Source organism: Mustela putorius, unplaced genomic scaffold, assembly GCF_011764305.1.
Source record: "Mustela putorius furo isolate JIRA1106 unplaced genomic scaffold, ASM1176430v1.1 tig00000117_pilon_pilon_pilon, whole genome shotgun sequence".
Taxonomy (NCBI): domain Eukaryota; kingdom Metazoa; phylum Chordata; class Mammalia; order Carnivora; family Mustelidae; genus Mustela; species Mustela putorius.
The window spans coordinates 331,386-355,022 of record NW_025421286.1 but is presented as its reverse complement, the minus strand read 5'-3'; the positions used below and the strand labels follow the sequence as shown (position 1 = coordinate 355,022).

General features: G+C 41.5%; 1 protein-coding gene across 6 annotated transcripts; it reads right to left on the bottom strand.

The window, feature by feature from the left end:
• Nucleotides 1-1,897: 1,897 nt before the first annotated feature.
• Nucleotides 1,898-21,951, bottom strand: IRF4 (interferon regulatory factor 4). 6 transcript variants are annotated; one of them, XR_006609569.1, is made up of 9 exons: nt 20,230-21,918; nt 18,831-19,017; nt 17,887-17,975; nt 17,025-17,169; nt 13,830-13,937; nt 11,092-11,445; nt 7,779-7,891; nt 5,509-5,912; nt 1,898-3,123 (listed from the first exon to the last, which is right to left on the bottom strand). XR_006609569.1 is itself a non-coding variant. In XM_004779838.3 (9 exons), exons 2-9 carry the CDS (start codon nt 20,443-20,445, stop codon nt 5,769-5,771), a joined length of 1,356 nt encoding a protein of 451 aa, XP_004779895.2. In that variant the 5' UTR covers nt 20,446-20,501; nt 21,851-21,951; the 3' UTR covers nt 4,296-5,768. The 6 variants fall into 6 exon arrangements, 5 of the variants coding, with proteins under 5 accessions (XP_044945521.1, XP_044945526.1, XP_004779895.2 ...); XM_004779838.3 differs by lacking the exon at nt 1,898-3,123 and having other exon boundaries at nt 4,296-5,912; nt 20,230-20,501; nt 21,851-21,951; XM_013049601.2 differs by lacking the exon at nt 1,898-3,123 and having other exon boundaries at nt 4,296-5,912; nt 20,230-20,648; nt 21,851-21,931.
• Between the last annotated feature and the right edge of the window lie 1,686 nt (nt 21,952-23,637).

The window sequence follows — 23,637 nt, the reverse complement described above, 5'->3', positions numbered from 1 at the left end:
TATTTTCTTTCTGCTCTGCAGCAGTGATGGCCTAACTGCTTGGGACTAATCAAGGGGGGAGAGTATACATAGTGGGGAACATTTTTCTCAATACTCCAACAACACGTTCCTTTAAAGAGCCAATAGAAGGTACAAATAAAAAAGCTTCCTAACCCAGTCATGGAAGTTGAAGAAATGCTTCCAGAAAGAAGACATCATGGTTAAAACTTAGTAGAGAAAAAAGATGTTAGCCAGGTGCCCAGGCAGCAGCAGGAGAAGTCTTCTGGGAGAGAGAAGAGAGGTGCCTTTGGGCACTGTAATAGTTCACAGAACTGGAATGTGAAATCAGAATGGGGGATGGCAAGAAATAAAGGTAGAGGTTTCAGATGTGTTTGTTGATTTTCTTCCAGATAAAGATTGCTATGGAAACCTGACTCAGAAGGAGAGGGAAAACAAAGGCAAAGGAAATTATATTTGCTGGAAGGATTCTCTTTAAAGCCACCATCATGTCTAAGCCCATGAAAAAAAAAAAGGTGGGGTGGGGGAAGAACTGAGAATTATAATTTACCTAAAGTAGAGAATCAGCGAAGTTAATAAAATGTTCATAATTGGAACTACACCGATTCGAAACTTTTGAACAGTCACTCAAGGACGAGGATAAAATGAACTTTACAATCAATTATGGCAGACAGATGGTCTAAACAAAGATGGCAGAGGAAATATTTAAAGACAGCCATCTGCCACAACATACTGTCAACCTAGCAGTAGCAGGGGTCACTGAAGTTGACCTGAAGGTCACTGAAGGATACCTACAGCACCCTATAATTCATAACTCTCTGCTAATCTAGAAGATATCTATCTGCCTGAGTTAACTTAGGCATGGACTGTCCTAGAAAAAAAAAAAAAGAGAGAAAGAGAGAGAGATATTATGACCCTTGGAGTGTCTTTCCAGAGAGATGATGTAGAACTTGATGATGTTTTTTTCTGGCATCAATAAACACTGTCAGAGAACTTTATGTAAAAGTATTTATTTGCCAAAGTAATACTTGCTTTGAGGAAACTGAACCCAATACAGTCAAACTTCCACTGTGTAAAAAGAAAGGCTTGTAAACACTGGTACCTGAGGGAGGTGTGAAATTACTTAAACAAATTTAAGGGCTCAAAATCTCTTTGAAATTCTTTTTTAAACATAAGGACTTGATATACTACTTGGAAAAGTTTGCTTATAAATACTGACTCAAGTTCATCCTTACTTGTTGAGCAGATAGAGACCCAAAAAACAGTACGATAGTTTATATTCCCACTAGATCTATTTGATTACCACCTAAAAAATTCGAAATTATTCTAAGCTAATATTCTGGGGCCCCTAGACACAGGTTACAAACACTTCTGACAATTCCACAAAATCTTGGCTGCAAGGTTTTTTAACATCACAACCTGCAACCCTATCTTTCTAGTGTTCCCACTAGACTTGTGAGCAGTTGATAGGCTCTTTTACTACACAGTTTTATGTTATATTTCACATTCCGGATGCTGGTTAACCTACATCCCCTCCTCTTTAACAGCAGTGACAAAATCAAAGAAACTATGAATATAAAAGGAAACATTAACAATTTCCTTGGGTCTACTAGGCCTTTTAAAACACACAAGGGAGAAGAAGGAAAGGATTGTTCAATACTCTCCTTAGACGTGTTTCCATGCACTGAGAAACTGCCCTATGCTGGGACAAGTTTTGCTTTTTTTTTTTTTTTTTTTAAAACTAGCAGAGCACTTTGAGATCTGATTTTACAGACGCATATGACAACCAGGAAGGAAGCAGGCTGCCGAAGCAGCTTCTCTGAAAGAACACAACAGAAGGAGGAAGTATTTTAAAAGCTATCAAGATGAGTGTTTAATAACACACACAGCTCATAACAAATTACTTTTTTAAAAAAGTCTTTATTTAACAACTACATAAAACACCAGATTATCACGAATGTCAATCTGTTTTGCAAAGCAATTTACAGCAAAAATTCATGACATTATGTACAATCATTTTCCACAGAATGATCTGCCTGGTTCTCTAGACATCCTAGTCTGGGAGACCTAGCAGCAAGAGGGAGCCAGCATAGCTATGGATTGAAGCCAAGGAAGCTGCCTGGTCCTAGCCACTTATCTAGATGGGGTGCAGGAAATGAATCCCACTACCCATTAAGTTCCTTCCATCTCAGAGTGTAAAGCAAAACAGGAGTTTATATTGGAGGAGGCCTGCTGCACTTTTTGGTTTTTGTCCACATCCTATCTTTCTTTTCCCTCACTTCAACTACACTTCACCTACATTCTCTCCTGAAAGCAGTGAAAATAAATACCAGGAATACTGTGTTCATGTGACAAGCTATTTGACACCAGTTAACAAGAGATGGATGAGATCCACCTACATTGACATGGATCAATCTCAAAGATGGAGCTATGAGAAAAGTAAGTTGCAGAACAATGCATATGGCAGGATAGCCCTAATGCAACATTTGAATAGATGCCTGTCCGCTATAAACTAGGGATATATAGTAAAAATATAGACTTTAAAGAAGCTCACCACTTCTAGAAAAACATGTACCTGTGGAGAAAGGGGAAATGTGATCAAAGAGGAATGAAAAGTGGTTTGGCAAAAAAAAAAAAAAAAAAAAACCAACATAGATATATATATATGTATATATATGTATATATATGAAAAAAAAATTTGATGGTCACTGGTATAGCCAACACAGGAGCAAGGCTTCTCTTGGGATGCATGTGCACCTGTTGTTTCCCTCTCAGGCAAAAGCCCATGCCAGACCCTGCACCAAGACTCCTACACACAGTGACATGCAAAGAAAACCTTGCTCATACCCTAGCCCAGTGTGTGCCTTTTTATAAACACAAACCTGGCATATCTGTGCTTTGGTGATAACCATGTTGTCGTGTTGTTCATTCCATGCAGAATTTTAAACTATATGTCCCAGTGGAGCAGAGTCTTCCTAGCTTAAAGGCAACAGTCTTGCTGGGCTCTCAATAGGGCTCCAAACACTCCGGTTTTGCCCGGAACTGAGGGGGTTCCAAGGTTTGGGTTTGAAATGGGTTGGTCACCCTGGTTTTTACAGTGTTCCAGAAGACATCAACTACTGCCCACTGTTTATTAAATACACAGAACAAGAAATAAAACATTAGAACATGCACCTGTGAGACTTAAACATTTTTTAACCTTGTTATCTGAAGCTTTTTAGCATAATAAATGCCTAAAGTCCTCTATAGTATCTTCCATTACTACAAGCTAAATTCTACTTTATCAAGTTAAGGAATGAGGAAATCATTCATTTTCAAAGTCCTGAGACAACTGTCAGGATCCTTTACCCTGATTATTTAATAATTCATTCATTAGCACACAGTCTGGATTTCTCCAAATTTAAAAAAAAAAAAAAAGTCAAAGTAGATGGGACTAAAGAAGAGAAAGTGGAAAGTGGCCCAAGTCAAGACTATTTTCCAGAAAATATAACTCCAGTGGTAAAGCAGATTAATATTAAGAAAGAAAGAAGAAAAGAATTCGCAACAATAGAAATCAAGCATCAAATCATCTACTTTGAGAATTCAGAAGACACAGCACCCCTGGGAATGACACCAGAGAACTTCTCTGAAGCACTGGTAGGGGGTTAAATATTCTCCACCGAAGAGGGCCACATACACTGGGGCCTGTGTCACAGTTGTTCCTAATTTTGTTTTCAATTCCCCCTTAGGATAATATATCCTAAAATACTTTGCATCTATAAGATGTATAAATTACTGCAATTCACAAAATATAATCTGCTGTCCATGTGTATTCCCTTTTAGCTGCTGATGAAATTCCTTAAACTGTGCTATGGACTGCATGGTGGTGGAATTCTGTAACGAAAATGCTTCTAAAAAGAGTGAGGTAAATCTGTGTTGTTAGGTTAAGAGAGCACTGCATAAAAGGGTTGCAAGATGATCCTATAAGGTTTTTTGAGCTGATGTATATCTATAGAGAAGTGAAGTGTATTGGAAGAATAAGTCAAACTGTTCTTGTGGATATTTTGGGCTGGGAAAAAGAAAGAGGATGTTTCTTCATTTTTGCCTGTCTATATTTACATTTTCTGTAGTTAATATGTATTATGTTATTAAAAAATCTTTGGGGTGCCTGGGTGGCTCAGTTGGTTAAGCATCTGCCTTGGGCTCAGGTCATGATCCTGGGGTCCTGGGATCAGTCCCACATTGGACTCCCTGCTCAGCAGGGAGTCTGCTTCTCCTTTTCCCTCTGCCCCTCCTCCCTGCTCATGCTCTCTCTCTCTCTCTCTCATTTGCGTGCGCACTCTCTCTCTCTCAAGTAAATAAATTAAATCTTTGGGAAAAATACCCCTCCTTTTAAAAGTTAAAAAAATGACATTTCCATGCTTAATTGCTTACTAAACTGGATAAAGGCTAAATATAATCTGTCTAATGCAAGGGATACTGTTTGTTGAATGAATTTAAAAATATAGATTAGAAGAAGAGTGGCATATATTTGAGAACTACTAAGTCTTTTGCTGTGCCTGAAACTAATAGCAGTTTTTTTTGTAGTATGATAAAAATATCAGTTGCCAGCATCAGTCTCAACATCTGTACTTTTCCAAAACAATCAACAAGGAAGTGATCGGATTTACTTAAGCATGTGGAGATCTTAGTGATTCTATAAAAAGATGTATTTGGAAAAAGCCCAGTAATTTCAAGGTCCTGTCAAACCATATTGGCATGAGGAAGCATATAATATACAAAATAAGCAAAAACAGCGCACTGAGTCTGCAGTTATGCAATCAGTGAAATCCTGTCATCATCTTTCCTAACAGAGTTCACCAAATTGAAAAGCATCGGCTCCTCCTCTTTAGTGTTGTCATGGATAACTAACTGATAGCCAAACAAAACAAACAGGGTAAGAGGGGAAATGTCACCGAGTTTCAGAAATATATCTTTAGTACTTGGATTGTTGATCTTTTTTTTTTTCTAAAGAAAAAATCTTTAGCAATATTTCCTACAGAATGAGAAACAAAAAATATCTTAAGCAGTCATTACAAGATTGTAGAACTGACAAAAATACACCAATCAAGGGTAGCCCTAATGCTTTTTGGTTCCAGAAAATACAACTGGCTCCAGGGTCACCCAAGGAGAGACAGCAAATGGGGGGCAGTGAGAGACAGGGCAGGGAAGTCCATGCTCCGGTGAGACCCAGGCCAGGGGCGGGATGATCAGCCACCCTAAAGCTGAAGGCACTGACTGAGGCCACCTCAGTCAAAGATTCTCTTTCTAACAGCAAGCATTTTCTACAAAAGCAACATCTTCTATGTGCATTAATACATTTCTTTTGTGGGCAGAGTCACTTCAAATTTAGATATTATTTCCCTGAGAAATAGGACAACACTTACGTGCTTTTAGTTAGTGGTCAATACTGAAACACAAGTTTTCTCAGTTTTCAAGCAAAAAATAATCCACATCAAATTAAAGATAGCATTTAAGTAAATGTAAACACACCCTTTGGTCAATTTTCACAGTAATCATCAAAGATGGCAGTCTACGGAAGACCCTGAAAACCGTTCTTCCTTTTTGTATAAACTCATCTGTCAATTAGATGGAGCAGGCCTTTTTACACCCATTCTTGCTGAAGTTCTCCTCAAGTGTTGAATTGAAGCCCCAATTTCCAAGTTTCTCAAAAGAAAAAGAGGGATTTCAATCAGCTTTTCCTGTCAAAGTCAGATATTTACAATGAAACAAAATCACTTGTCTTGACATTTTCATTCTTGAATGGACGAGTGGCGAATAGATCTGTGATAATCCTCTGGACTGTTAATGTGTTCAGGTAAATCATAGCCCCTTAGGAAATGTCCACTGTTTTGCTGAGCAAAATAATATAGTTGTCTGGCTAGTAGAGGTTCGACCTTTAATAAGAGATTTTAAAAAGATATTATTGAAATATTCTTTTTAACATCCTGTAATTGGCTCATCATTAAATAACTCAGTATCTAAAGATAAGGTAAAGTTAAATCCAAAATTAGGTGCTACACAAATCAAAACATTCTGAAGAAGTAATATTTTGTTAACCCTTACATACACCATAACCTAGAAATAGACCTACTTAATTCTGAGTTTTTACTCCAGTTAAAGTCAAAGGTGGTGCTTTCAACTTTGCTTTGCTTAAAACTTATGTCTAACTAAGCATGAGCAAAGCAGGTAAAATGACAAAATTAAAAGAAAGTTTGAGGTGATTAATGAAGTTTGAGGTAACTCAGAATAATTTAGGCCAATAAATATTTCCATAACCACAGTTTGATAAGGATGAGGGTATAAATCCTGAACAAGTTACAATTCTTGGATGACCTAGATAATCTGTATAAGATAAAGGAAAAAAGAAAGGAGCAAAATCTATACAAACAAAACACTGTTATTATGGGGAAAGATGTTAATTCTTCCAGTTTGGCATATTCACTAAAACAATTCAGCTTTCAGAATTTTCCTTAATTTACAGCATCTAATAAAATTGAATACTTTATTAATCAATTCTGCTATTAAATTGAGCCGCTGTTATTTGATGTATAAAAACTTCAAGCATAATTCATATTAAATACTTGAAATGAATTAAATCCATAATAAAAAGAAGTAGGAACTCTTGGGTGTACACATACCCACTTTTCTTTTCCATCCCAGACAACTAATTCCAGGGACACTTGCTGCAGGAACACATAGCTGCCTAACCCAGTGGAGGGCTAGAGCACCCAGCAAACCCTTAAAATCAGACTGATGCAGGAGGTTTTCACCAGGTTTTGAAACATTATCAATGCCAAGTTTACTTAGTCATTTAATAACCCTAGCTGTTAATAAGATATCAATTATTATATTAATTACTAGAGATAATTCATGAAAAAGCTCTAAAGTCCACAGGACTATATTTTTATTGGTTGGTTGGTTTTGATTTTACAATCAAGAGGGGGTACTGTGTGTTTAAAATTAGATAGTGTTTTATTACAGTTGTCAATAAAAAAAATTATGGGAACTAAAATATGGCCTGAATGTTTCTATTATTGGGTGTATATATATATTTTTTATCTGTTACTGCTTATTGTCTGGGCTCATTAATAATTCTTGAAGGTATGTAGCAAGGTAAAGTTTTCAAATTCAAAATCTTGTGTATCCAAAACTCTGTTTTTAATGACAAATTTATTCCAAATGACCCTATTATAAACTCTGCTAGAGAATACTGATCTACTTAAATTCATTGACAGAGTTAGCCTCCTCCAAATAACATAGGATTCCTGGTTTCCATTAGTTAAATAATTTCTAAAAATCCAGAAATAAAAGAGGATTTGGAAAAAATTGGAGGGGACTGCAAAATATGTAAGTCAATGGACAGCTTTCCATTTGGGAAAAGTTTCTCCATCAAGTAAAGATCAGCTAGACAGCATTTTAAAAACAATATTAAACATGGAGAATTTTAAAGGGAAACTTTTTATCGCCAGTCCTTTTAAATCCTCATAAAATGGGAATAGGACAATATCTTGATTGATACACAAGATCGGAAGAAGGAAACCCATGATTGCAGGTTTGTGATGAGTAAACCTCTAGGACTGGGAAAAACATGTGGTTCCCTGGGCTGTGCTTCCTGCACCATTCACTGGGCCATGCTTTTTCCCTCACAATTTTCCTGTCACTATTGACATATAGTTTTCATTTGAGACTTTTCTAACTGGGACACTGCCGTTGTTGAAAAACAGGGAAAGCTAATCATTTGAATGTGACTAAATACCCACGTGAGCAGTGATGAGCTTCCTTTGCCTCTGAGGATCTGGAAACTCTTCTCCGAAGCACAGAGTTACCTGGAATCTTGGCAGGGGACGGCCATGGTGAGCGAAAGCTTGCAACTCTGGAGAAGCCCCAGAAAAAAAAAAAAAAAAACACAAACAAACAAAAAAACTGATCAGAAACCATCATTGAACATGCCAGGTTAAAGAGGAAGCAAAACTAAAATAGGAGTGAGTATTTTTTATTTCTCTCAGTTGGGTCCATAATTTATAGACCCCAGATATGGAATTGCATGTACGTGTTCATAGGTATGCTTTTCCTGAGAGAGCTCCAGGTTTCACTTGATTCTTTTTTTTCCCTTAAATTTTATGTATTTATTTGAGAGAGAGTGAGAATGAGAGAGAAAGCTCAAGCAGGGAGAAAGAGAAGGAGAAGCAGGCTCCCCGCTAAGCAGGGAGGCTGACACAGGGCTCAATCCTGAGACCCAAATTGAAGGCAGATGCTTAAACAACTGAGCCACCCAGGAGCCCCTCACTTGAATCTTTAAGGGAAATATGGCCTGCAGATTAAGAAACCTTCATTTGCAGCACTGGACCCATGAGAGTGCAAAGGGTAGCAGAAAGGAGTGAAGGATGAAGAAAAAGGAAAAGAAATGTAGCCATGTTGAGGCAAAAGAATAATTTATACAAAGGAGAAATTGTATTTATTTAAAAAATAAAAATTTTCTGATTATTCGAAAATGTAATCCCCAAACTGCTGAGCCCTCATAATCCAATATCTATACTACTCAGGACCTCTCCATGATTCAGGCATCTCTAAAAATGCTTTACTGTTATCCTGGGGACTGAGCACCAGTGATGGGCAGCTGTCTCCTCCTTAGCACTAGGCTTAAACTCTGGGACTTTGAGCTGACTTCTTGCCCATCTTCTGGGACAGATTTGAAAAGAAAAATGTAGTGATGAGACACTAAGGGCCCCACTTTTGTGTATATGTATATCCTGAAGACACCACTCCTACTCTAAGGATGCAGAACAAACTGTTGGAAAGACAGATATGCAATCCCTGACATTGATCCATGTTGCTTTGCCCATATTCAAGATGACTCTTAAGCCCCTTAGCTGCTCCTATTCTTTCCTTTCCACCAGAGTTAAATGCCGTGTCCCCAAGAGAAACACACATGGTTGTTGCTACAACTTCTGCAGAACAGTGTGCACATGCATCTTGATCAGATATGCACCCATGGGCTTTGCCTTTAGGGGCTGTCCCTAGTAGTTTGCAAATCCTGAATGGGGAGATATCAAAGATCTTCACTGTTCTCTTCAACCGAAGACAAGTTTCTAACTAACTCACTGGACTGTTTGACTTCCTGCTTCTTTTTTTTTTTTCCAGAATTCAAATCAAACCTAACTGACTTAGTCAGAATGTGTAAAAGGCATTCACACTACTGAGGTCTGAGACTACACCTACACAAGCTAATCAGAGTGGCAAGTTGGCACAATTCTCCAAAAAAGTCATGTCTTAAATGCTCGATAACATAAGAACATTCTGTGGGAATCCTTGATTATGCAGAAGCTGGTCTACACAGCAGCAATTTTTAAGTTCACAGGTTCCTCCTTGAACCTCAGTGAATACTTCAAGGTAAGAGGTGGCAATGAGCAAAAAGCACAGCGCATGGTTACAGAGGAAGAAAAAAAACACTCTTGCTCAAAGATAAATATTAAATTCTAGGCAAGTGAATTCACAACATACAGATGTTCACAGCTTATGCATCATGCCTTTCTGCTTCTTGCTTGTACCCAGCTCTCAGTGACTGTGACTCAAAAGTGTACTTATAGCCTACTTAGAATGGTAGGATTTGAACTTCCTAAAACATACATGGTGAGAAAAACTCACAGAAGCAAGTGTCATTCCTCTTGGATATCTTAACTAAAGCCCTAGCCCTGTGGCTCTGAATCCAAAGAGACCAAGATTCACAGTCTGTGAGCTGATCCAACCAAGCCCCGCCGCCCTCCACCACATTGACTCTTTCAGACCCTTTTGCATACTTAAGAGGTGCAGACAAGATGTCCCTCAGTAGCTCCTGAGACTCTTCCTTGGGTTCCTACCATGACTCCATACTGGACCCCAGGATGGACAAAACAGTCGTGGCACAGATTTGGAGGCAGTTTTGCAGCTCAGAGGGAGAAAGGGGTGTTCAGGCCCAATTGCCTTTCTCACTCTGGTGCTGCCGTGGGGAACCAGAGGCTCAGTTCTCCCTCTTCCTCTTGTTATACATCTTAGTCAAGGGTTAGTCATGTAGGGACATATTTGTTTGGGGGCATCAAAAGAGAATTTGGGTGTGTCTACATGAATTTGGGCAACTTAAACCCAAAAGGCTAAGCAAATGTCAACAATGTCAAAGCACATAGATGCTTCATATTTTTATTTTAAATAAACTGAATCAGGAAGCATATTCAGGGAAAGGAGAGGCACATGAAAACCCAAAAACACAGGGTGTTATTGAAGGGGCACTTATAAAGAATAGCTTAAGGATAAGGTACAGAGTAGGGACAGAAAGAGTTGGCAGTTAGCTGACAGAATATCTTTCTCCCTCCAAAGAGGCATCATCAATATAGATAGCTAAATTAATATTCTGGATGAAGCTGCAACAATACTGTGGCCATGGTTTCATAAAAGCCAGTCTGGGGCTAATTTAATTGTCATGAAATCAAAACTAAATAAACAAAACTTACTGGTTTTAGAAAATATTATTTGAAACATATCATAGAGATAACTCAGAGTTTTCTCAAAAATTTCCCCTTTGCAAAATCGGTTCCACATACTCTATACTTAGTCCCACCTGCTGGAGGGCATATGCATAGGGGTAACACATCACATAACCAAGAAAGTTAACAATACACTTCTAACCTTTATGATTTTCCTAGGAACCCTAAAAAAGCTGAACTATCAGCAGCCATGTTTGCTGAGATCATACTGCCAATAAAGTGTGAACATTTTCAGTCTGTGACTATTTGTTGAATACCAAATTTCAAGATATCAGCCTGAACCACAATCCCCTTGACCAATCTCTCTCCTCTTCACACCCCTTTGTTGATGGAGAGGACCAGGTGGCAGAGGCAGAGGTGAGAGACGAACAAACAAGAAACCTATTCTCAGATCATGCCAGGTCAGCTCAGGGATTAATAGAAGGAAGACTTCTGTCTGGAATGGGAGTGACCTTCTGTTTGGACCATGTGGCAGGCATAGTGTCACCCCCTCCATTCTGTCTCTTAGGCTCACAGGTGTGGATGCTCCTTTCTAATAGATCATTTGGTGCATTACCTGCTAAAAACTGCTGTGTGTCAAAGAGCTTGCAAGTCTGGTCCCTCTCCAGTTTATTGGGTCGGTCACTGCAGAGTGCCAGAGGCCCATCCCAGTAGATCCTGCTCTGGCACAGTCTTTTGGCATACAGACCGTCGGGGGCCATCCAGAGGACCACACCCCTTTCCAGGTGGCTCAGAAGTTTCTCGATGTTTTTCCTCTGGCCATTGTCTTCTGGGTAGGGGAAAAGGACCTGGTCCAGGTTACTGGCATCATAGGTATGCCCATGGGAGATCCGACAGCCTTCTGGGCTAGATGTGGTCAGCTCTTTCACCAGGATCTCCCGGTAGTACAAACAAATGTGGAGTCGACAGTCTGTAAACACAGAGATTTCAAGGTCAGTGCTAAGGGACCAAGGAGCATTAGATATACATCAGGATGCCAAGCTATTCAACCAGAGCATGTGTATTTGATGGGACACTGGTGTCCCAAGATACTCCATTAAAAGCAGAAAGTTCCAGGGTCAAGGAAGTGTAGGAAATGCTGCACACCCCCATCTCCCTCTGGGAGTCACAAACAGTAAAAGATATTAAGGAAATCCTGAAAGAAATTTATTTAATGTTGTCTAACTCAACATTTTCCACATTTGTGTGACCACACATTTTTTTTGTGGAGGGGGATCACACCTTACATTAATTTTCTGCACAATATATTTGACGCATATTAGAGAGCACCACTGGTTAAGAACTTTCTGCATCATTGTTTTGGTGATGATGATAGTGGTGATGACAAAATTATGTCTAAAATAATAAGTCATGTACTACTGAACAAAATTCATCTTTAAGTATGGCAATCAGTTTTGATTTTGGAGGAAGTAAACCCTAAGTCTAATTTCTATTAGTTAAAAGAATATAATGATGTTTCAAAAAATTAACAAAAATGCTTACCTAAGAAACTACCCTAAAATATCAATATGATGTCACTTACATAAAAAAAATTATACATATAAGTGCACAGTGGTGATTTCTGTGTGGTAGGAATATGATGTTTTATTCTCCACCTTTTCTTTTCTGATTGTCACATTAGTTTCTATGCTGTGTATGTATGTACTACTTGTGTAATAAAATTAATTCATGTGGAAAGAAAAGAATCAATGAAAAAAATGTTCTAAGGCTAAAGTCCCACTAGGCTTTCAAAATCTGCCTTGAAAATAACTGTGCTTTTTAAAACATTTAACTTGATGAGTTCACTTATGAAATTTTTCTTCAGAATAGGACCGACAAACTGAAAGGACAACAAAGGTAGGTCTGCAAAATGTCCCTTAACTGTCAGTCCCTTAACTGAAATGCAAAAGGGCTTCATGTATAGGCAATAGCTACCCATCCATAACTGTATGGGATTTAAAAATAAATGGGAATTACAGTTCTCCAACAAATATGCTCAAGGTCCATAATTAATTTGCATTATGCACTCCAAAAAAAGAAACCCACAAAACTCCTCAATGGTTTTGAGACTTAATCCACATCACTATCTCAATTCTCCACTTCAGTTTCTGCTGCTGTAAACACACTAGTGGAGAGCGAGCACAGACAGTATACTTTGATGACAGTGAGTGTTGGCCATTTGAGGTGACTTATAGGGCAGGTTTCATTTCATTTAATGTCATCAGAAATCATGAGGTCACAGTAACATAAATAGCTATTTATTTCCTACTTTCCAGGCACCCACATAGGTCTTCAGTGCTTAAGAGAAGGGTTAGAAAATTTCTAAAATTAAACACGAGATTTCCATTTAAAAATATCTCCCCTCCATCATTTAGGAGCATCTAAGAAGAAAGGCAGCAGCCTCATTCAGAACTTCAGAACTGAAAAGAACCTGGAAGCAAGAAAGGTGCCCACAACTTTCTGAAACCTTCAGAATTTACTTCATACTTTTCTATCATTGATTTTTAAAAAGCCCAAGGGGAAAGGTGAGAATTCTGAGGCTAACTTAAGGTCTTCATTTTTAATGTAATTACAAATCTCATTTTAAAACAACTCAAAATACTATCTAAAAAATAACTATATACACACCACATATGCTTAGTAAACCTTGAGGTGCGTTCCTTAAAACAGGTAAGATCTTTGAGCTTGCAGAGATTCTTTTAGAAATGAATCTTTAAAAATCAGCTCTAATCCAATTTTTTGCAAAACCTATCGAATTTCAGAGGAAGAATGACTGCAAGGCTCACAACTTTTAGGCATATGAATGTAATAAAGAGAAAGGAGTCAGAACTCATGTTCTCAGGATTCCAGAGAGGAAGAACTATTTGTAGCTAAACCTGGAAGGATTATCAACTTTTTAAAATGAGAAACCTTTGTATATTCTTCTAAGAAATTATGCTACATTGTGAGGATGTTGGCTGAAGGGGGGGTGGATCCGTGGTATATAAATCTGAGGTGTTCACATTCTTGGAAATTCAGATAAATGTCAGTGGAAACCTTAAAATGACTCAGTTCAAACCAGCATTTAGAATTGGCATCAGAATCAAAAGCTAGCTTCCTAGTGCTAAATTTTCTAATGATGTTCCTCATTGATGGAAGTTGAGAGTCAGATTATGTTCATACCCTCTCTAGTCCCCAGATGGAAGAAAGCCAATGTGCACGGTCTATGCTCAGGAATATTCCCCTCCCCAGTCAAATATACCCAAAGGTGAGGGCTGATCCATAGCAGAAGCCAGCCTCCTGCGGGGGGCCTCTGGAAGGGAACACTGCACTCACCTGAGAGCGCCAAGGCTTCAGCAGACCTTATGCTTGGCTCTATGGGGATTCCAGGGGCCTGGGACTCAGGCGGGGCACAAGCATAAAAGGTTCCTGTCACCTGGCAACCTGCATTTGTAAATAAGAATCAGATGATGTCTAAACAGAGTTAGTCCCACGACGCATAGGAAGGTCTCCTCTCCCTGGGGGTGCACCAACCCTGGGAGGGAGGGGCCAAGTGCCCTCTAGAACTGACCAGTGACATTCTCAAGTGACAAAGACAAGTTGAAGTCCAATCATAAATAACAAGATTGAAAGAAGAAGGAGCTTTGGATGGAAACTTGGAATAGTCCCTCAATAATTTTCTTCTTTTTTAAGTTTCTTTTTTTTAAATCAACTGTTAAGTTGATTAACAGCTTAATCACTTCACATAATTACCATTGTGTGTGTGTGTATATTCCCCGCTATATAGTGGGAATATTTAGATCTACTCTCTTAGCAGTTTTAAACACAATAGAGAATTGCTAACTATAGTCACCATGTTATGTTTAGATCTCCAGAACTTATTCATCTTTAATTGGAAGTTTGTACCCTTTGAGCAACATCCCTCTATGTTATCTGATAAACAGGATAACTTAGGCTCAGAGAGAGTCATCCTTGTTCACACTGCAAGTTCACAGTAGAGCTCAGGTCTACTGAGTCCTGATGCCAAAGAGTCCAATTACAAACTTACAAATTGTTTACTACACATTTATTTAGCTTTCTATTTCTGGCTTCAGGAAGAAAATTGAACCATAGGTCTTGGCAGCATAATAGCTGTGTATCACAGTTATTACAACAGTAATAGAGAAAGAATATGTGATAGAACAAAATTTTGGTGATTCTTCATTTAATGCCAACTATGCTTCAAAATATATCTACATATTCCATATTTTTGTACAGTTTGAGGCAAGGCCTTATTAATAAGTTTTAGTTCCATATAGCCTAATGCATTAGACTCAAGTCTGAATTTCAGAAACATCAGTTTAATGTTAGCTAACTCCTCCACGATGGAATGGAAAGCAACCTTTGCTGCAAATCACTCTTGAAAAGCTAATAAAATCAAATTCTGAGCTTTTTTGTAAACATGCCACTAAAAACAAATTTTAAATGATAATATACTTCATCAATCCCCTAAAGCCAAAAGTGACCCGAACATGATTAAAAAAACAGGAACTGACCAAATAGTGAAGAACCAAATATTCCTACGAATACTGAAGGATCTGAGTCTTGACCCATCTCAGGGTATCTATATAAATATCTAACTCAAAAGTCCTAGAAGTTTGTGTTTTCCTGTATTCGATACACTGTGTGAAGTCTTCTCTGCACTTAGCTAATTAATGCTTCCACTGAGTGATCTCATTTTGATGTCTGGGAAACTCCTATGAGCATGGGACCACATCTAATCCAGAGTGAACAAAGTTCTTTGGACCCCAACACCAACACTAGTCACCTTATGGTGACTGTTTTCTTTTCTTAGTATTTATTCATTCCATTCTTACTATCACTTCTAATCCCAAAAATAACTATGATAGGCACACTATTTTTTTAAAGTAAACTCTACCCCCATGAGGGGCTCAGACTCACGACCCCAAGATCAAGAGTGGCATCCTCTACCAACTAAGACAACCAGGTACCCGCTGGGCACACTACTGTTTAAGAGAATACACTAGCTCAATAATTTGCTGACGTCCCAATAGAGGAAAGGCTTGGGCACAGCTATGTATGCCCATTTTGCAGATGTATAGAAAGAAACAGACCAGTGAGATTATTGGCCCTGTCAACATTAAGAGACAATCGAGGAGGGAAGACTGACAAAATCTGTAACTTTTTGTCAAAGATTATTCAGGGAAATGAAAAATATTAACCTATCAAACCGATAATTAAAAAAAATATGGCCAACCAGTTTGACATCTGAGACCCTCTGTCTTAAATGAAATAGATCTGAGGTTAAACTCCAGCCCCTCACTTACACTGGATAACTTTCAGCATTACTTACATTCTGTGAATTTCCCTTAAAAGTGGGGGGGGCAGTTTTTAGCTGCCTGGGATGGATCTCTGTGATGTTTATTATTTTTATTTATTTACCTATTTTGAGATTAGTGTCCCCTTTATTTTTTTTCTGTGATGTTTATTTTTATTTTTTTTAAAGATTTTAATTCATTTACTTGAGACAGAGAGAGCAAAAGAGAGAGCACATAAGTGGGGGGATGGGTTGCAGAGGGATGGGGAGAAGCAGACTTGCCACTGAGCAGGGAGCCTGATTCTCAATCCCAGGACCCTGGGGGATCCCTGGTGGTTTCTGGGAAGCATAACCTGAGCCAAAGGCAGACACTTAACTGTCTGAGCCACCCAGGTACCTTTTTCTGTGATGTTTAAATAAGATCTCATGTAAGTCAGTTCCCAGCATAGGTCCTGGCACAAGTAGGCCAGGTGTCAGTAAACATTGGAGTCCTTCCCCTGAGGACTTTAACTCTCTCCTTCACTGTACATGAGGTCTTTCCTAGCAGCTCTGAGGAGGACAGATCACGAGAGATCAGGGCCCTTTGGCCAGGTTTGTTCTATTGGGTGATCCACAGGCCTAAAAACCAGCCCCAGCAAACTCCTTACCATTTTCTTTTTTTTTTCTTTCTTTTTAAAATTTAATTTAATTTAATTTTTTTAGTGTTCCAAGATTCATTGTTTATGCACCACACCCAGTGCTCCATGCAATACGCGCCCTCCTTAATACCTATTACCAGGCTCACCTAACCCCTCACCCCATCCCCTCCAAAACCCTCAGTTTGTTTCTCAGAGTCCACAGTCTCCCCGTCCGACTTCCCCCAACTCACTTGTCCTCTCCTTCTCTCCCATGTCCTCCATGTTATTCCTTATGCTCCACAGGTAAGTGAAACCATATGATAATTGACTCTCTCTGCTTGATTATTTTACTCAGCATAATCTCTTCCACTCCTTACCATTTTCTTTTTTTTTTTTAAATATTTTTATTTATTTATTCGACAGACAGAGATCACATGTAGGCAGAGAGGCAGGCAGAGAGAGAGGAATGGAAGCAGGCTCCCCGCTGAGCAGAGAGCCCGATGCGGGGGCTCAATCCCAGGACCCTGGGATCAAGACCTGAGCCGAAGGCAGAGGCTTTAACCCACTGAGCCACCCAGGTGCCCCACCACTCCTTACCATTTTCACAAGCCGGGCCTTGCCAGTGGTGGCTGCGGGATCCAAACGTCACAGGACATTGATATGGGATTTCTGGGTGGGGCTGATCAGGGACATATTCCCTCCAGCTTCGGTCATGGGGTGGCATCATGTAGTTATGAACCTGCTAAAGGAATATGAGGGAGCAGCTGAGATGAAAGGCAACCAGCAGGGCAAAGTTCAGTTGCTTGGCACTGGGAAAGGGGAGGGGGCAGATTCTCTCAAAGTCAGACTCCTCACAGAATCTCTAATTTGGCTGAGACCCAAATAATTTTACCATCTCAAAAGACTTTGGAATGAATAGCTCATCACACTAGGTGGAAAGTAGCCATAAAGAATCAAAAAGCACAATGAAGACAGTGTTTTAAAGTAATGATTTGTGTAAAGCTTCATCATATGGTTAAACCTGGCACCAAAAGTACTGCAGGAAAATTTGCTTTCTTCTACCCACCAAAGTGAATAAAACAGAGCTGTAATTCACATGAGAAAAGTCTGAAGACATCAGCTGCCCTGTGGTTTCACATGATAAAGCACTACTTCCAAAATTTTCATCTTCCACAAAAGATCTGTTTCCCAGATTTCAGAATCAGTAGCATAGGTCCATGCTAACAGGCAGACACATCCACTTCTCCACTCCTTAAAACAAACACCTATAGTAACACCAGGCAGAAAGTGAGACATTCATCCAATGATTGGGGATTTGGGTTGGCTGACTGACTAATAACAAAAACAAAGTGCTGCAGTTTTGTTTGTGTATTTTTCCTGGCATGTGGCTCTAGCTGGCTCATGTGGCCTCACCCATACCCAGCCTTCCCTTCTAGAAGCCCTATGTCCTCCACCATACCTGAGCTGGGAGTGAGGTATAAGGAGTCGTCACGGTGTAGGGGTGGCTCATGGTCATCTGTGGGTCCTCCAGGGTGAGCTGCTTTGCTCCTATGTGTTTGGGCAAAAGGCAAATGGCAAAGTGTGAAAAAAAGGAACTGTCATAACTAAAAGTGAAATCTTAGAAAACACCTGAGAGTTTAATTCCTAGAATGCATAATGGTGTTGACAAATAAGGTACTTTTTTAGTAATTCCCATGGGCAATTACTTGTTCAGGTTATTAAACTGATTTCTACAAGGTCTGACCTATATAAGACAGGTAGAGAAGGCGATGAAATGTTGTGTGTGAATGCACACAATGTCATATAAAGGGCCCCACCAGCAAGATGCTTCACAAGTGAAGTCATCTGTATGGACTGCTTAAAATGCAGATTCTTGGGCTCTACTCTGACACACTGGTCAGAAACTTGGAAAGAGAGGATCTGAATTTCAATAAGGCTCCCAGCCTATCAGAGTACACTCAATAATGACATTTTCATTACTATAAATAATAACAATATATGGATATATGTACACTTCCTTTCTACAGAATGGTTAATCATGAAACACTGATAAGTAGAGATAAAACTCTGAACAAGTTTTCCATATTTTGTTTGAAAAATTTGGACCATATCTTACACCAATAGAACTAACTGAAAAACACATGCACACACATGCATGTGCATACACCCACAGGTAGAGAGTTGGAATCTGAGAAATCAACCTATACCAATACCACATGAATTTCAATTTATGACTGTGAGAACTTGGGCAAAGAGCCTCTTGGGCTTGAACATGAGGCAGGAGGAAGGAAGGGTATAAAAGAAAAAAAAAAAAAAAAACAGACCCTCAGAATGAAATAAGGCCTGAAAACTGAAAATTGTCAGGCTGCCTATATTCTGTGACACCAATCCAGGAAGCCCTACCTTTTTTTGCACCCTCAGGAACAATCCTGTATACTTTGTAGGGGTCTGAGATGTCCAGCTGACTCCTCTCCACAAGTTCCTCAAAGTCATTGCTCTTGTTCAAAGCACACCGCAAACGTGTCTTCCAGGTAGGAGGGTCTGGCTTATCTATGCCTTCTCGAAACTTTCCTTTAAATAGTGCCCAAGCCTTGTGGGAAAGAAGAGGGGGAAGAAAGTTAAAATATAGGTCTAAAAAAAAAAAAAAAAACCCGAGCATAATATTTCTAAAGGAAAAAACAATGCTTAGTTGCCTCAGATTTCTACTGTTGCTCAAAACATGGGACAGAAATACAACAGGTCTCCTCCAGGTAAACTACTTTCCCCCTTGGACTCTTTGCTGAATTGAAGACAAACGGTTTGAGCATTCTCTATGTATTTAAAAGAGGTAGGTGAGATGTGGAGGGTCCCTGGAAAGGGGCCCTAGTCACCCTCTCCCCTCACAGTGTCTGAAGTGAGTTCCCCTGGAACTAGGGATGAGCTGGTATACATTGAGTACATCTGAATGGTCAGATACTCTGAGAGCAAATTCCAGAGGAAGTCCCCTGCGCCTGTTCTGCCTGCAGGTCCTGGGGCTGGGTCCTAAGGCACAGTTCATTGGGTAAACTGCTGTAGGGGCAAACAATCATCACACACACACACACACACACACACACGCCTAGAGAAAAATGTTTAAAGACTTGGAAAGAGGGAATCAGACAGAAACACATATGGAAGAACCAAAGAGAGCTAGAAAGTTAGAGAGACCGATAAAGAGGGAACTAAAGAAAAAAAAAAAATCCAGAGAGAGAGACCTGCAGAGAAAAACTGTGAAACAGAGAAAGACAGACTAGTAGATGGACAGGAAAACAGAGACAGACTCAAGCACACAACATGAGGCAACATGTGCTCACAGAAAAGAAACAGGGAGACAAAAAGAGACACACGTTGACAGTACAGAAAGAGGCTCCGATGGAGGCAAAGGAACCCACATAAATGCAAACAGGAACCCTCAAGTCAGCGCTGCTCTCCCGGGGGCTGAGCCGCCAGACATTTATTTCCCTGCTGCTAGAGCCATCCGACCCCCTTGGGGGCTCATGCCACACGTTCTGGATTGGTACCCCCGTTTCTAAAAACACTGCAAAGGTTGAAAACTCTCTTCTTCTTTCCTAGCTTCTGCGGATTGCCACCTGATGCTCCCGGACCGCCCGCCCTGCGGGGCTCATCCCATCCCGTCCTTCCCGCGCCGTCCCCTCTCCTCTAAGAACCTCCAGGCGCCCACTGGGATCGCCACGGAGTCTCGGTTGGGGATCCACTCGGCTCTCTGGGGCCTTCCCTCCACCCCACCCCCCCACCTTGGCTGGGCTCCCCTCGTGCTAGTAACCTTGAAGAGGGCGGCGTCCTCCTCGCGGTTGTAGTCTTGCTTGCCCGCGTGCTTCCAGGGGATGCGGAAGATGCTCTTCTCCTCGTTCTCCCACACTAGCCCTGGGTACTTGCCGCTGTCGATCTGGTCGATCAGCCACTGGCGGAGTTTCCCATTGCCGCAGCTCACCGAGCTCATTCCGAACTCTCCTCCTCGGCCGCTGCCCTCCAGGTTCATGCCCCGCACTCCGACTGTCGCCCTCACGCGCCCAGGATCCGCCTCCTGCACTCACTCTGCGCGGCAGAGAGGAGGGCCAGCCGTTAGCCACCCAGGCACAGCGCTCGGAGCACCTTCTCAAACCTTCTGACCAGGACCAGGAGGCCCTGGAGTCTCCGAAATAGCTAGGAGCACACTGCAAAAGTCGGTGTCACCAAAGGCCCCTGAGAGAAAGTACCTTATCAGTTGGCCCGGTCTCATCCCCTTGGCATTCCCGGTCCTCAGTCTCCTAAGCGTGCTTCCCGCGGAGTTCATCCTGCTACCCCACCTTCTGGATTCTCCATTCTTTTTACACACCCCACAGACCAAACCCTGCCCGGGCAACACAAGTCTTGCCTTTGCGCACACTGCGAAATCCAGCCGCCACCCCTCTGGCACCGTTTCCGTGCTCACTCAATTCCCGCTCTTCTTTGCCTATTTCCAAACCGTTGCCAGTCCATTTCTCCCTTCATTTTCAGTTACCACTCTTGCCCACTCCACCATTCACACTCCTTTGGTGGGCCCCGCGCGCCAAGAATCTCGCACGTGGGAAAGAAAGCCTGCTGAATGGACATTCCAGGTGCTCAGCACCAGCACCTCCTGCCAGGGCTTTCTCCTTCCATACCTGCACTCTCTGCTCCAAGAGAATCCCCAAGCATTCAGCAGCTAGCAAGGACTAAGTGGGCACTGGGAGCAACTCGCGGCTGAGACCCGGTCCAAGGCAAGGAGCGCAGCCAAATAGCGGGAGATTCTGGCGCGCAGAGTGTCAGCCAGACCCAGGAGGCCCGCGCGAGAGAGCGGAGGCAGAGAGGGAGCCAGGAGGTTCTCAGAGGGCACGGGTTGAGGCAGCAGAGCGCAGGGCCCCAAGTGGCCCAAATTCCGAGCTCCTCCTCCACCACCACCAGTCGGGGAGCAATGCGCCAGAGGCCAAGGTAAGTTTGAGCCCTTAAGGGCCGCAGAATAAGGAGTCCCGGATTGAAGCCTCTGGAGTAAGAGGCTGTCCTTCCTCAAGAAAGCCTGCAGTGCTGTGTAGGTCCTTTGAATGGCCCCGCCTTGGCCTCTCCTGGGGCCCTGACAGCCTCTTTATCCCATTCCGTCCAGCGCTTGGTCTCCCCCGGGTCTGGGCGGGGCCGAACCACAAAGTGGTGAGAGCAATGCTTGGGCATTGTCCCAGGTGGCCTTCAACAGAGCCCACACAAAAGTCCCGGGGCCCAAAGCAGACGAAGTGAGAATCGGGGCTCCTTCGAGAGGCATGCTCCCTCTCGGGTCCTAAACTGGGGGCCCCTGAGCTGCCCTCGAGATGGATTCCGGGACCTCGAGTCTCGCGCTCCCGGTTCTCTGTAGTGCCAGCCTCACATCCATTCTCCTTCCCGACCCCAAGCCTTACCTCGCCCCCAACTCGGAGCTGAGGGCAGTAGTGGGTCCCAAGTTCAACTGGTGAAACTAAGTATCGGAGGTGGGAAAGAGGAACTTATACAGCGTAAAAGCCCGCTGGGGCGGAGCCTGGGGCGGGGCTGGGCGGGTACGAAAGCGCCTGCCGGGTTGGAGCCGGGTAGGGGGGTGGAGGGCCGCTGTGAGCAGAGACTGGGGCGCCGCGGGAGAATCCCGAGGCCAAGACTAGAAGAAGCATGTGTTGAGGGGTCTGAGCTGCCGCCAGGCTTGGGGCCTTAGAGCCCCCTGCGATCCACCTCGCGTTGCGCGTGGCGAGCGCACCTCGAGTCGGGCGTGCGCAGCTACGGGGACCCTAATGTGTGGAGGTTTCCTGCCAAGGGGAAGGCGCGAAATGGGGACCTCGCCTGAGCGCTAGGTCCTACGGGAGCCCGGTTGATAATAACAGTTAAACAACTGCGATGTGGTTAGGACGGGAAGTGGGGGCGTGCAGGAGCGGGAATCTGGAGTGCAGGGGACTTCACTTGAAGAGCGTGTAACCAAAAACGGAGGAATTGTCCACATCGTAGAATTGTGGGTGGATGGCGGCACTCTTGGAATCGCAGCTGTCGCTGAAAGCCTGCTCTCCTAGGTGGTTAGAGAACTTCCTACCATTAAAAATAAAAAGAAGAAAAAGCATGGCTCAGATACTTTAAGCTAGCTATAAACTGTGGCTCAAATACTCTCTGTCGGTATGTTTAAAATGCATACAGACTTTTGGATCTATTGAACTGGTGAATTGAGTTTACTCAGAAAAACAGTGCATCGCCCCTAAAATTTCAATTTGGACAACACTAAAGAGTTGAGGGGAGGGGTCACGAAGTATCAAAAGGCTTAATTGCTTCTGGACTTCAGTTCACTTTAAAATGACATAGTTTTAACAGTCTGGTAGGAAGCAAATTTTTACTGGGATATAAATGTTCAGAATAGAAATAATATTTAAAAGGACCTGCGATTTTACTTAATTTTCCAAAATGGCCTTAATACTAAAATTAACTCCCTGTGTGCCTGCCCACTAAGTTTTCACTAGAGCATCTTGGATGCTGCCAGCATGTTTATGTACTTAGCAATTTCAGGTAAACCGTCAGATCACTGGTTTCTATATGATTTTAGACCACCATCACCCTAGGTCAACTTGCAACTTTTGAAAAGCTTTTGATTTCACTTACTTCTCATTTTTTCTCTTTTAAGCTTACATCTTGGCTTAATGACTCCTATCCAAAGAAAAAACTAAATTTAAGCTAGAGCAAAAGAGGTAGTGAGGCACCGATTAGGTATGCTTTTCCTAAAACTAACGGACTTTCTCAGAAATTAACAGGATGCCATATTTTTATTCACTCAAGCAAGTTTTCCATTCTCAGAGTCTATGTAATAAACAACAGAGTTTTGTTCAAAGAAAATTCTGGTCACAACCTGTTTTTCCTCCTTTCTTTTCCTTTCACAGATTCATTCATTCAACAAATATTTTTTTGAGCACATGCCACATGTCATAAACTGTTGTAGGTACTTGGAATACTTAATTGAACACAACAAAGACCACTGACTTCATGTTGATTACATTTTAATCAGTGTATTACTTTTTCCAAAAGTGTTCTCAACAGACAGAAAGAAATTGCTAAGAACAAGAATGGCAAATGAGCTTTTTGCACTTTCCTCCACGTGTCTTCTGCACCAGGTTTAGTTTCAACATTTTTTTCACTCATCTACTTATCGAAGTGCAAAACAACAGTCACTGACTGTATGAAA